This window comes from Emydura macquarii, unplaced genomic scaffold, assembly GCF_026122565.2.
Source record: "Emydura macquarii macquarii isolate MOO-44397 ecotype Brisbane River unplaced genomic scaffold, CSIRO-AGI_Emac_v2 contig_306, whole genome shotgun sequence".
Taxonomy (NCBI): Eukaryota; Metazoa; Chordata; order Testudines; family Chelidae; genus Emydura; species Emydura macquarii.
In genome coordinates, this window is record NW_027130443.1 from 12,969,991 (window position 1) to 12,982,932 (window position 12,942).

At 60.7% G+C, this 12,942-nt stretch overlaps 1 protein-coding gene across 2 annotated transcripts in view; it reads right to left on the minus strand.

Annotated features, from left to right (window-relative positions):
* Positions 1–11,031, minus strand: part of YJEFN3 (YjeF N-terminal domain containing 3) — a 41,926-nt gene extending 30,895 nt beyond the window's left edge. The window contains exon 1 of one of the 2 annotated variants that reach the window (XM_067560327.1): positions 10,923–11,031. In XM_067560327.1, coding sequence (XP_067416428.1) covers positions 10,923–10,969 — 47 coding nt within the window. In that variant the 5' untranslated portion in view covers positions 10,970–11,031. Of the gene's footprint in view, positions 1–10,913 lie in introns of both variants that reach the window. The other variant, XM_067560321.1, reaches the window with a different exon arrangement.
* Positions 11,032–12,942: the final 1,911 nt, after the last annotated feature.

The window sequence follows — 12,942 nt, forward strand, 5'->3', positions numbered from 1 at the left end:
CAGGGGAACCATTTCCTTTAACTTCTGCTGGGAGGGGTCAGGCTGGAAAAAAACATGGTGGTATTTTCCCAGGCTCCACCCACACTCCCAGGTCTACCCGCTCCAGGCCCCACAATGAGACTCCCTCTCAGCAGAGGGTGCAGATCTTCATAGCACATTCAGCCCCCTCCTGTCTTGTGTGCACTGACAAGCAGCGAAACCGTTAACCATGTTGCCATTTAGCATTAGGTTTCAGGGAGCTAATGAGGCAAATGAATGGGAAAGGGATTTTAATCACAGAGCTTAACCATCTCCCCCCCTTTTAAATGATACGTATTTAACTCCAAAGCCTAAATAACAATGGGGAGAAAAGACTGTTGTCAAAAATTCAACATATTTCCACCCTTTCTGTTCAAGGCGCAAGAACACACCCCTCCCAAACAACAACACACACCTTTTCAGGTGAAACTGTCCATAACATATACGGGGAAATTAAAAGAAAATCCTGTGACAGTCCAAGGATATCATATGACCAGCAAGATATTGTTGCTTCTCTGCCAAGTTCTAGCAGCCACTGGGGCTTTGCAGGTCCATTTGGACAGGAGAAATCAGCGACCCAGACTCCGGCTATTGTCCTGCTGTGGCTAGTTTAATTTGCACCATACTTACCAGCCCTAGAACAGAGGTGGAACGGTGCGCAGGCCAGACCCTCTTTCAGGGTTCACAGCCCAAACACCCAGGCCTGGGGTCCAGGTAGCAACTTTGCACCAAGGACTGACTCTAGCGAGAGGTTTAAGACTGAAAACAAAGTCTCCAACTGCTTGCACCAGCTCCCTCCCAAAGAATTTATACCACAAAAACCAACAACAATGCAGCACTCAAAGACCAGACACCGCTCACTCGCTAAGGAAAAGAAATTGTGGGACATGTGTAACAGCTCCCTCCGCTGTCTCCTGCCATAACAACACAATGCAGGCTTCTCAGTACATTTCTTTATCAATTTTTGTTTCCTAGCCACAGCTATAAATATTTCCAAACACTGGCTATTCAGCCAGGTAGCACAAGAAGCGCTTGGTTGATTTCACTCCTGAGCATTCGTTGGGGATTCTGCTGCAGGCAGCATTTGTGTTCCAGCACCGACAATTTTAAGTTTACTTGAGATGTGGTGACCGGAAGTGTAAAGTGCATTGCTTCGCTTATATGGGTGGGGCCTGATCATGGGAGATGGTGTGTGTTCTCAGCTCCCATTGGAGCCTGTGGGAGCAACCAGCGCTCCAGCCCATTGACGCTAGCGGGGGATGCAAACCCCACGTGTGAATCATGCAGGGGTCCCAGTGCAGAAGTTCGGAGCACTTTGGGGAGGGCTGGATTCAGGCCTTTTACTTTGCCCTGTTTTGTTCTGGCCCAGACACTCACAGTGGCACGTTTCCTTCTCTGTTGAATGGGATGGATTCTGTTTCCTGCCCCAGCTACTCCCTACCTCTCTGATAGCCGATAGGGGCTGGCACTGAGCTGCGGGGGATGGGGACAATTCCTCCCAGTGCAGGCACAAGGTAGGGCCTCCATAAGCGATCCTGGACTGGCCCCCTCACAAGCCCTAGCGCTGGGAGTATGGCCAAACTGGGGGCAGGATGTCAGAGGTGGGAGGAGCCTGCCTAGCACACGATTCTGGGTAGTTCCACGCTGCAGAGTAGCCCTCAGGAGGCTGCTGCAAATTAGAACACCCCTGGGGCTGCTCTAAGTTACACGGGGGTTGTTTCAGCCCCCAGAGCAGCCCAGCCCCTCAAGGACTGAAAGACAACCTTAAAGCCACCATCACCTCTCGTCCCTGGCCTGAGCCAGAGCACAGCACCTCAGCCAATGCTCCTGGGTTAATATTCATTGTTACAGCTCACGTGCGAGGACAGCCAGTGCGAACGAGCTAACCCACAAATACCGCGTGAAGGTCCAGTTCTGGGCTGACAGCTCCCAGATCTACCGCTCGACAGCAGAGCCGTCTCCGTCTCTCCACACTAAAACCTCAGCCTGTCTCAGAGAGCATCTCGTGCACGTCTTGGCTAAAACAGAGCTCCTAGTCGTCCCTCCAGCACCCTCCCTGCTACCTCCTTCCTCAGTCGCCACTGACAACACCCCCCTGTGGCCTGCCACTCGGGCCCATCAGCCTGGCTGTCATCTTCCCCTCGGCCTCTTTGTACGTCCTGACACCCAGGCCAGGTCTCGCTGCTTCTTTCTTCGTAACATTCCTACAGCCAAGGCGCGGGTCAGTTACTGCAACGTCCTTCTCTAGTCTCTGGCCTTGCCCTGCTCAGAACGGTGCTGCGAAGCGCATTCCCCTCGCCCGTCACTTTGATCACGGCAGCCTCTCTGCACCCCACCAGCTCCCCCGTCTCTAGCAGCAAGCACAAGCCACACACCTCCTCTTTCAAGGCCCTTCACAGCTGCCTCCCACCTGACCGATCACCTCTCACTCACTGTTGAGATGTCACCTCCCACCTCAAGCAGCCCGTGAGCCCAGCCCCCATCTCCCACTTGTTCAGCCCCGTTGTGCTCCCTCCCCTCCCTGCAAACACCCACAAAGCTCCCTCGATATCTCCCTTCAAAGCCCTCCTTACAACTCTCCTTTGCCAGGATGCCGACACAAATCAGCCCTGTGGTTGGGTCACTGGTGCGCTGAGACCACTGCCCGCTGTGCTGACCAAGTGTCTCCTTGTGCTCCCCCGTCTGTCTGTCTCCAGCTCGTCTCACATCTTATACGGAGATGGGAAGCTCTTTGGGGCTGGGACCACCTTCTTCGTTGTGTCTGTACAGCACCTAGCGCAATGGGGGCCTGCTCCAGGACTAGGACTCTTAGGTGCTACGGTGACATGGTTAGACCCAGACCAGATTGGAGCGTCTTGCTGCAGACAGATCCTGTCCTCCCGGGCGACAACTGCTGTGCTAAGGAGCTCCGCTTCTGCATAGCCACGGCTATTAGAGCCCACAGAAGGGAAAGGCATCAGATTTGCTGCTTAGCAAATGAAAGGAGAGAGCGCCAATTTCATGACTGGATGCATAAGCCTCACTGGAGAGCACATGGGACCGTTAGATCATTTCCCTCCTGGGCATGTGAAAGGCCTTGTTCTGAAGGGGCGGCGGGGCTCTGGTCACCTGTGATTTATGGGACAGGTTTTGCTTCTGGTCCATCGGGAGCGGTTCAAGCACGAACCTAGCCTTGTACCATCTCCACGAAGCCAGCTAGCAGGGGGGGGATTTGGTGTAACGATGGGGCAGTGTCTGAGCTTTCCAGCCCGCCTAGAAACACTCCCTCCCTCAAGCGAGCACCCAGTGACCAGGATTCTGCTGAAACCCCTCTAAAGGGCAGGCTGCAGTTGCACTAGGCCCCAGGTTTTACTGTCCTGCCCTTCTGCAGCGCAGCGACTTCGGACGCAGCTTGGCTGGCTAATCCCCGTTTGCACGCAGGAATCTGGCAGCGAGGGGGACGTGGAAAGGCACAAGCCGGAACTTTAAATCCCTTCCCCGAGTTTGGATTCTCCAACCCCCTTAGCATCTTGCCCTCTGCTGTTGGGAGGCGAAGCAGAAGCTAGCTCGCGGTGCTGTGCAGACGCTGCACTGCTAATGTCACTGCATTGTATTTTTAAGGCTTGTCAGTTTAAGAACACCCACTAATAGTTGCTGTGGTAACTGACACAAAGGATATGTTAATGGTGGAGCTGCACTTTCAGGTCACTCTTTGTAAGGGGGGGTGTGTGTGAGGGAGACTTCTGGGGAAATTCATTAGCGCAAGGAAAAAAACACTCACTTAATAATTTATGCCCCACGTTTAGGCCCTGTTGGTTACATTTGTTCTTTGACTTCTCCTAGCAAAAGGAAATGCAAGGCTGGGAGAAAGCGTGTTCGATTGCTGCCAAGTAGCACCCCCGTTCCAGGAGTGCCGGTAAGAGGTTTAAGCCTTCACACTTCTCCCTGGAAAAGGTTTCTAGACACTTAGTGATACAGAAATGTTTTTTTTTTTAAAGTCAGCGTCAGTTGCCAGCTCCTGTGGTTTTCACATCACTGGCTGCTGCTGCTTTTCTTACCCACGGGTGAATGCACCAAGATTCTGAGCTTTCATGGTACAAAAGTCTGTTTCTAGCCAGCCCGGTGGCAGAGAACACGCGCCTTCCAGGCGGAAAGGCCAGAAGGCGAATAATCAACAGAACCCAACATCGGTTATTTAAAAATCTTACCATTCTTACGCCAGATCTCACGACTGGGCGGGTCTGACTCGTGACTCTTGCTCGCTTGGGGGAATGTAATACTGACGTTTTGAAGGAGGGTGGCCTAGGTTCAAACATCCCGCAAACACCAGGGGGCCCTGGTTGTGGGCCATGCAGAGCACCCACAGTCCCAGCCAACACCAACAGGGACTGAACTGGAAAAAAAGAAAAAAAATCAGCCGAGCCTGGATTGCGCTAACTCTGGAGGAGCCGGGAAGTGGAACTGAACCAGCATGGCTGGAATTGGCTCCGAAAAAGCAAACCAAGGCCCGTTCTGCCCTGGGATTTCAGCCAATGGAGCTGCACTAGTGCAAAGCCCTGGGGTCGACACGCCTGGTGCGGGTGGAGCACGACTGGCACAGACGTCGCTCGCTCTGGCGTCACGCCCCTTCGCCAGCCTGGCTCCCCTGAGCCAAAAGTGCTCGAGGGTCAGGCGCAGCAGGGCCGCCGCCCCCGGGGATGTCCATCAGCCGGGCGGCTTTGCAGATGCAGAGGCAGCTGCTAGCCCAGCGGCAACCGTCCTACCCGGAGCCCCGTCCTCTGGAAGCAGAGTCTAAGGGCTGCGCTGCCACCAGGGCATATTAATGATTAATCAGCTCCCAAACAGGCTTTCCAAGGGCAACGTGAATGGAGGTTCCCAAGGGACCGAGGGCAGTTTAAGCAGACAAGCCACAGGGAACAGAGCAGCTAGCCAGGCAGCCCCTCCCTGGCCCCCTCAGTGGGATGGGGAGGATCTGGCCTGAGAGCCCAGCAGGAACCTGTTGCAGCAGTAGAAACTCAGACACTGGGAGGGGGAGATGGACGTCTGGCCACCAATGCAGCACAAACGCAAAGAGCACGAGCAGGGTCTCTCTCCCATCGCCGCCTCCACAGGGCGGCTTCAGAGGAGCCAAGAGGGGGTGCAGGGCTGGGGTGGTTTAAAAAAACATCCCCATATTTTAGCCCTCAGCCCCTGGGGACAGGGGATCTGCATCCCAGCACAGCCGGTCCAGGCCGTGCCCCGCATGGCGTCCACCCCTGCCTCAGCCGTCCCCTACAACACGCCCTGTCCACCCTGTGCTGCCCATCGCAAACCAAGCCCCCCTCCCCGCCCAGCTCCGAGCCCAGCGCTGGATAGGGAGTGGGGAGCAGCCTGGGCGTTGGCCCTTGGCTCATCCCCTCACAGCTCATCCCCCAGGAGGACGCCCCCAGCCAGCCCGGCCCGCTGCCTCCCTGACAGCGAGGGAGATGGGTGGGCGCCCACCAGCAAACAAGCCCGCTGAATCCATGGATACCCGGGAAGCAGTTTCCTTAGCAACGGCAGCTGCTTCAGCTCTGAGTCCCTCCTCCACCCACAGGAGGCCGGGTGAGGTCGGGGCAGGTTTCGGCGCAGGCCAGCCATGAGGGTTATTAGCACCTCCCGGGGTGGGTGGCGGCGATGGCATTATCCCCATGGCACCGGGGAAGCTCCATCATCCATCCTGGGGCTACTGGGGGAGGGGGCAGGCAGAGCGAGGGCTGGGGCTCAGGGGTTTCTGGCCTCTCACGGGCCGACTTTCACTCTCCCTGCACACCAAAGCATGCCAGGGGGACGGTCACAGCGCGGCAGGTTAAATATCCAGCGCGACATCCCCTAGGGCTGGGGAGCAGGGTGGGAGATCAACCCCAGGAAAATCCTTCTGGGGGGCAGGCAAAATCCGTAGCCCCTTCCCCCTGGGGGGGCGGGGAGGGGACAGGGCCATGTCTGCAGACCCCCCCCATGGGCCAACTCCGTCCATCTTCCCGGCCTCTCCAGCAGGCTGTGGCGACTGGGAGGCATCCAGGCAGAACTGGCTGTGCCAAGCATCAGTTGCGCTCGGGGGGGACGGGGGGGGGGGGGGGCTGCGCGCCCAGGAGCTGCCAGAGGGATGAGAAAAGCTGCCAAGATTTTAAGCCCCTCCATGGCTAGCGGCTGGAGGCAGCTGAAGAACTGGCGAGCGAGCGACCCCGTCAGGGACACGGGCGCCTGCTCCCAGTTCATCCTCCACCAGGCAACTGCAGGGACGGCGCCGCAGCCCCCCCACCTACCCCACCCCTCACTGCTGCCTCCTGGCCTCGGAGCCCTGCCCAGAACTGAAAAAACACCAGGGCAGGGCCCCTCACACCTGACCTGCACCCCCTCCTCCCCCCCCCCCACTACCCTAGACCTAGGCCTCTGAACGCCCCAGCTCCCAGCAGTAAGGAGGAGGAGAAGGTTTCTCTTGCAGAAAAGCCCGGTTCGCCTTTCCCAGCGAACTCCCCGTCACATCCATCCATCTCCCCTCAATCGCTTTTTAATTTCGTAATTACAGCTCAGCCATTGCAATTAGCCGGGAAGCGTCACCGCCTCCGGCTGCAGGCAGCGGCGCCCAGCTGCCGAGAAGCTCACACACGGGACTGCCCTTCTCCCCGAGCCCCCTGCACAGATGGCAGCTAGAGATGCCCCAGCTGCTTCCCAGCCCCTGCGCTCGACTCTGAGATCCAGCAGGGTCCCCAGGCCTGGATCCAGGCACACAGGCAGGGGCCCAGCGCGGCCTCCCCCATGGTCACCTAGGGCTGGGGCTCCTGGCTCACCAGCCAGCCTCTCTGCAAACCCCCTTGGGGTCCTGGCCCCCCGACCTGGGGCCAGACCAACATGAGACACGTTAGCTAGGGTAGCACTGGTGGGTAGGGGGCTGACTGGTGACGTTTCTCACCCGGCAGGTGCAGCGAGAACTGCCTTGTGCCAGGCTGCGGTCACCTGCATTGACACTCGGAGAACACGCCGGTGTCGCTCTGCTGGGATACCCGCCCTGGCCAATCTTCCCTCGTGCAGATCTGGCCGAAAGCTCTCACACCAGCCGCAGCAGTACAGAGCTCTTCAATCCTGACCTGCAGCCCGCGGGTCTCCAGCCCCCTCTGCCCCAACCCACAGCTCCTGCCCTGGCGCGCCGCGGGGGCTGGCAGAGAGCTTTAGTTATAAGGCAGAGACGTTTCCACCAGCCACGGAGCAAAGAGGGGCCCCACGAACACATGGCAATTATGACCTGGGCCCGTTGATTAGAATCAGCCTGGTTAATCAGACAGGGCTCCCACGCCGGTGGCCCCGGGAGAACAGTGCTGTGAGGAGTGGGAACGAAGCAGTGTCGGCCGAAGAGGCTCATTGTATCACAGCCCCAGGCTGGTTCCCCCGGCACTCACTCTGCACGGTGGAGAAGCCCTTGTGTGCGGGGAGAGACTTTCCCCTGCATTGCACCTGCCGGGGGCCACTGAGTCCCGACCTGCCTCAGCCGGGGGGAGCATCCGCCGAGCCTGGCTCCGAAGGGACCTTCCCACCCAGTCACACCCACAACGGGTTTGGCCAGGCCATGGCACGAGCAGAGCGTCTGAGCTGCTCTGCATCACCCCCGAGACTCCTCTGTGCCTTGGACAGTTCCCGGAGCTGCTCCCTCCACCAAAAAGGCTGGCCCAGGCCCACCAGCCAAGGGGGAAGAGAAGCCAGGGAGGCCCAGAGGAGAGAAGGTGCCACCAGCACTCGGTGCTACCTGGAGTCCATGCCAGGCAGTGATCAGCTGTCAAGGGGAGGCGTGGAGAAGCTCAAACCATCACAACCCCTCGCTGGGCGCGGCTCTGCGCAGGCCGAGGTGCAGCGTGATGGGGGGAAGCTGCATTCTTTGGAAGCACCAGTTAGCAGCTGACGGAGCAGGTGGCTGGTGGCTGCCGGGAAGGCCCCACGTGCCATCAGTCCAGGCTGTGATTTAGTACCTGTCTTATGATTGCACCGAGATCAGACCCCTGCAATGCCGGGTGCTGCAGAGACAGCCAGCAGCGATCTCTGCCCCAACGCGCTCGCAGTCAGAATAGACAGAGTGGGAGGGGAACTGCTGCAGCGAGAGGGGAAGGGATATGCTCAGGATCACGCAGCAGATCAGCAACAGAGCTGGGAACAGGCTCCCGAGTCCCACGCCAGCAGCCCTACCCACTAGGCTATGTTGCCTCCACCCTTTCCACGTACCCTCTCACTTCTTCTGTGTGGCCAGCACCAGGAAAACAACATTCCTGGCCTGAAGGTACCACCTGGCCCTGCCGGCTGGGGTCAGGGTCCCGTGCTGCAGGCGTCGGCCTCACCTTCCGCCACAGCCAGCTGGGAGGCTGAAGACGCAGCTGCAGGGTCCAGCACCTCCCCAAGGGCTGCGCTCACACGCGTGAGGTTTCCCAGGTCCTCATTCCTGCAGCCTCCCAGACAAGGGCGTGGACAATTCAACCCTTCCTGGGCAGCCAGGTCTGGAGACGACGCAGCCGGCGCATCCCCCACCCCGCCGCAGGGACACGGGACTCCTCTCCCCAAGACACAGCCTCTGGAGGGGGTGGAGGGCGAAGAGGAATACGGGCAGCTGCCTCTGGCACAGTACCTGGCTGGGCTCTGGCTCCAAGACCCAGAGGGGAGGATAACCCTGCCCCGGCCTCCAGTGGGACCACAGCCTCCTCTGCTCTACCCCATAGGCTGCCCTCCCCGGACAGAATGAGCCACTGGCCACGTGGCTGCTCCCGCAGGGGCCGGGTGACGCCGAGCGCTACTGCCGCACGCGTTAGAGCAGCCTCCTGATCCCGGGCGTGAGCTGCGGGCTGCAGGGGTCAGGAAGGGGAGCCCTTCCCCTTCTCCACTCCCAGCCCTGTGTGACCGACCCGGCGCGTTGCTCCTGGGAAGTCGCCTTCCTCCTGAGCAGCGCAGCAGCCACTGGCCTGGGGTGATGCAGCAGCGTTCGGGGCGAAGCTGCCCCATCCCAGCAGACAGAACAGGCCCAGCAGGGGCCAAGACTGGGGCAGGGACCAATCTAGAGCTCGGCCCCTGCTACCTGGGCCCAGATGGGGCGCGAGCCCCAGTCAGCACACAGCAGGTTCCCCCACCGGGCCCAGACCAGCCCGCAGGAGTCACCTGGGGGGGCCACGGTGGGTGTCTGAGCAGGGCCCCGGCCCCGCCCAGCTGGGGATACTCCAGCTGCAGGACAACCGGGCTCGGAGGAGCAGCTTCCTGCAAGGATGCTGGGAGTGGGAGCGCGCAGGGTCCCATTTCCCATGCCCAGGGGTGCTGGGCAGGTGGGTCCTCTCGCAGGGCAGGGAGATGCCAGCGGGCCCGTCCTGGTAACCCTGGCTTTGAGAGGCAGCACGTCTCAGGATGCTCTCACTTTGGCCCCTCCTCCACCATTCCAGTAGATTATCCGGGGGGCAGGAGGGGGATGGGGCAGCTCAGAGGGGTCCCTGGGTAACAGCTGGGCCCTGCAGCACGAAGGCTGAGGTGCCAGGACTGGGGTGCCCCTGATACAAGTACCCCACGTTTTCTCTCTCCTTCCCGGGAGAGGCGTCCCTGGGACAAGAGCCGGGAGCCCTCTGCACCGGGGGGCTCAGGACTGGGTGACGTCCCCAGAGGCTGCTTCCTCGATGCCTCCCCTCTGCTTGAACGTGGAGGGGCCCAGAACAATCCCTGTTCCAGGGACAGAGACGGAAAGTCCCCTCTCTCCTCGGCCTGGTGCCCCCCGCTGGGCTCCCCACACAACCAACAGTGACTGCAACAATTCAGACCGCCCCAGCGCTCTGGACACCTCCCGCAGCCCTGCTGAGCTGCCGCGCCTCACGTGTGCCAGGGACAAGGGACACAAGGGGTTAAAAACCACGGCCAAAAGTGGCCTCCCTGTGACGCCAGGCGCCCCCCCACCCCCGGGCGAGGGCAGCCCATTAAGATTCTGTGCCAGCCCTGGGACCCGTCAGGCTCGTTACAGCTCCCGAAGAACCCACAAGCTCATCCACAGGCGGGGAGAGATGCTCAGAAGGGGAGCGTCTGCCCCCGGATCAGCCCAGGCCGAACCGGCGCCCGCGAACAGCCCGGCTCACACGTCGAGGGAGCGGCAACAACAGGGCGAGGGTGTGATCAGAAACAGCAGCCAGTGCCAGCCGGCGCGTCCCCGCCGGGCACAGTCTGTCCCAGACCAGAAGGAGCCAGCCCCGCCTCACCTGGGGAACCCAAAATAGCTCTGGGCGCCCAGCACGTCCAGGCTCCCTCCAACGGCAGCCGAGCCCCCAGTGCCGCCCGGGCGAAGGGCAGGGACAGACTGCCGGGGCGCAGGGGAGTGTTTGTCAGCTCTGCTGAGTGGAAGATGCTGTATGAAGAGAGCCAACACGGGGCTGCACCTCACACTAGTGCCCAGGGCACGGCCGTGGGAGCCCTGCTGGGGCAAGCCCCCTCCCTGCCTATGCCAGAGAGCACGGCTTGGAGCTCCGGGCACAGGGTGGTACTTTCCCTCCTCTGTCCAGCCACAAACCCTCCAGCCCCTCTTTGGGTCAGCAACTCTGCCCGGGCGGGGCTGCGCCCGCTCTGCCCACCTTCCTGCGCCCACCTCCAGCCTCCTGCGCCCTGCAGAACCAAGCGGGAGTTCGGCTTCCTGACCTAAGCTCCCCGCTGGCGGGAAAGGGGCGCGGGCAGCCAACCCGCCGGCACGGGCACCTCCTCCCACCACCCCTGCCCGTGCAGAAACGTTCCCGGCTCACCCCCCATCTGCTCTGCATCAGCGATGGAGCCGCCGGCTCTGGACTGCCCGGGGGTCCGGTCCCCGCTCGCCGGCTCAGACTGGGCACCCTCACATGCCCCCAGGCTCTGCGCACGGGTTAGCAGGAGACCCGTCCCCCTAGCCCAGCAGCCCCACTCACCTGAGGTACCTGAGTGGCTCGATCTGCTCGCTGCTCTGGGTGGACGGGCAGCTCATTTTCCCTGGCTCAAGGGCTGCCCCGCTCTCCGCCCTGGCTCCCAGCAGCTGGAGCTCCCTGCGCTGCCGCTCCTCGTCTTTATGGCTTGGCGAGCAGGCGGGCAGCCAGTCGGGAGCCAGCCGCTGCAGCAGGCAAGGGGGCGATTGGTTGTAGGAACAAGTGAAATCCCCTTCGCCCAATGGGAAGCGGGGAAGGGGTTAACCCCTTCCAGCCCGGCTGGCCATCAAACAGCTTCAGAAAGGTGCCCCGGGCCGAGTCATGCCCACCCCAGGGAACTGGGGCGATGCCCTGGGGTGGGACCAGCTGGTAGGCCTCCCTCCTGGCCCGCCGTCACAAACGGCACAGCTGGGGAATGGGGAGAGAGGCTGAGCGCTTAGAAGGGGGCTCCGGGAGAAAGGTGCGCGATGGCACCTGGAGAGAAGCCTGCCCCGGCTTCAGGGCGCACTGCGCTCAGCGCCGGCTTCACCCCACGCGCAGCAGGGCAGGAGCTCGGCTGATTCCGAAGTGCCCGGCTAGGAGCGGACCCCAGGGGCAATTGAACCCGGTCCTGCTCGTCCTTGCACCAGCGTCACCCCTTCGGCTGCAGTGCAGCCCCTCCTGATTCACACCCCAGCACGAGCAAGATCAGTGAGCCCCGGCTGACCCGCGGCTGGCAGGAAGGCCAAGAGATCGGTGGGCTCAGTCAAATCCCACAAGAAGCCTCCGTACCCTGCCACTCAGACCTGCCCTCAAGGGCCGGACGCGGTTTGCTGTGGAGACCAACGTCCATTTCCTCAGCTGAGTTCTAGCTCCCCAGGGCACCTGCAGTGTGAGGGAGAAGTTCCCTGGAAACGGCCACTGCTCCTAACAGGCTGTGAGCTGTGCAGGAACCAGAGCACAGGCTGGGCCAGAGCGGCTCAGCTGCTGAATGCAGCCACCTCGCTGCCCCCCGCCACCAACAGCCAATGCTTCAGAAGAGCAGCAAGACCCACAAAGCACCCGGCCTGGCACCACCCTCCCTATCCCTTCCTGAACCACACAGCCCTGAAGCCACGCTTGTGCCCTGAAGTACATTCCCCACAATCCAGCGGGGCCACTCACAGAGCTCCTTGTAAAACACAGCTCCGAGCTGTCTTCCTTCCCTCTGCAGCTGCCCCCCAATAGTCACTGGGGGCCTGTAGCCCTGCTCAAGGGGGGCAGCAGCACTTGACAGGATGGCTGGCCAGCTCTGCAGAGAAGACAACTCCTTCCCCGGCAGATCCTTGGGAGCGGGAGGGACCTTCCTTCCCCAAGTCCCCCTCACCCCCGCAAAGGCAAAGACCCCAGGACAGCTCACTGATCCTTCCATCGCCCGGGGCCCAGCGAGATCTCGCCCACCTGCAATAAGCCTCATCCAAAGCACGGGGTGGATTATTTCGAACTAGGCCACGTCCCAGCCCCCGCATTCTAAGGGACCAGGCTGCCCCCAGGGGAAGAGGCAGAGAAGGGGATTTGCTCCTGGAGAGGAGGCAGACCCTGATCGCCACAACACAGAGCAAGTTGGTAGGAAAAGTCTGTCACATGCAGATGAGAAGTGAATTGAAGAGGAAACTGCTGCCTGGACAGCAGAGAGCTGACAGCCTCCCTGCAGGCGTGAGCAGTCAGTGGAGCCTGGCCTGCGCGGTCACCCCCTGCCCAGGGTGTCAAATTCACCCGGCTCAATCCAGTGCTGCAAACACTTGCACATGGGCTTAACCGTGCTGCTGCTATCATTGGTAAACTTAAAGTTAAGGACAGGACCCAATCCTCTCCGTACCCGAACAGGGCTCTTCCCCTGCTGAGAGAGAAGCAGCTGGATGTAGCCACAGCGCTCTGAGCATTCAGAACCGGCACAGCCATCAGCAACCCAGCAGCGAGGCTGCAGGCTGGACACAGTCAGAAACTCCCCTCAGTCCCTAACGTGGGGAGGGCAAAATTAGGCACGTGCATAAGTATTTGTAGGATCCAGGCTTTA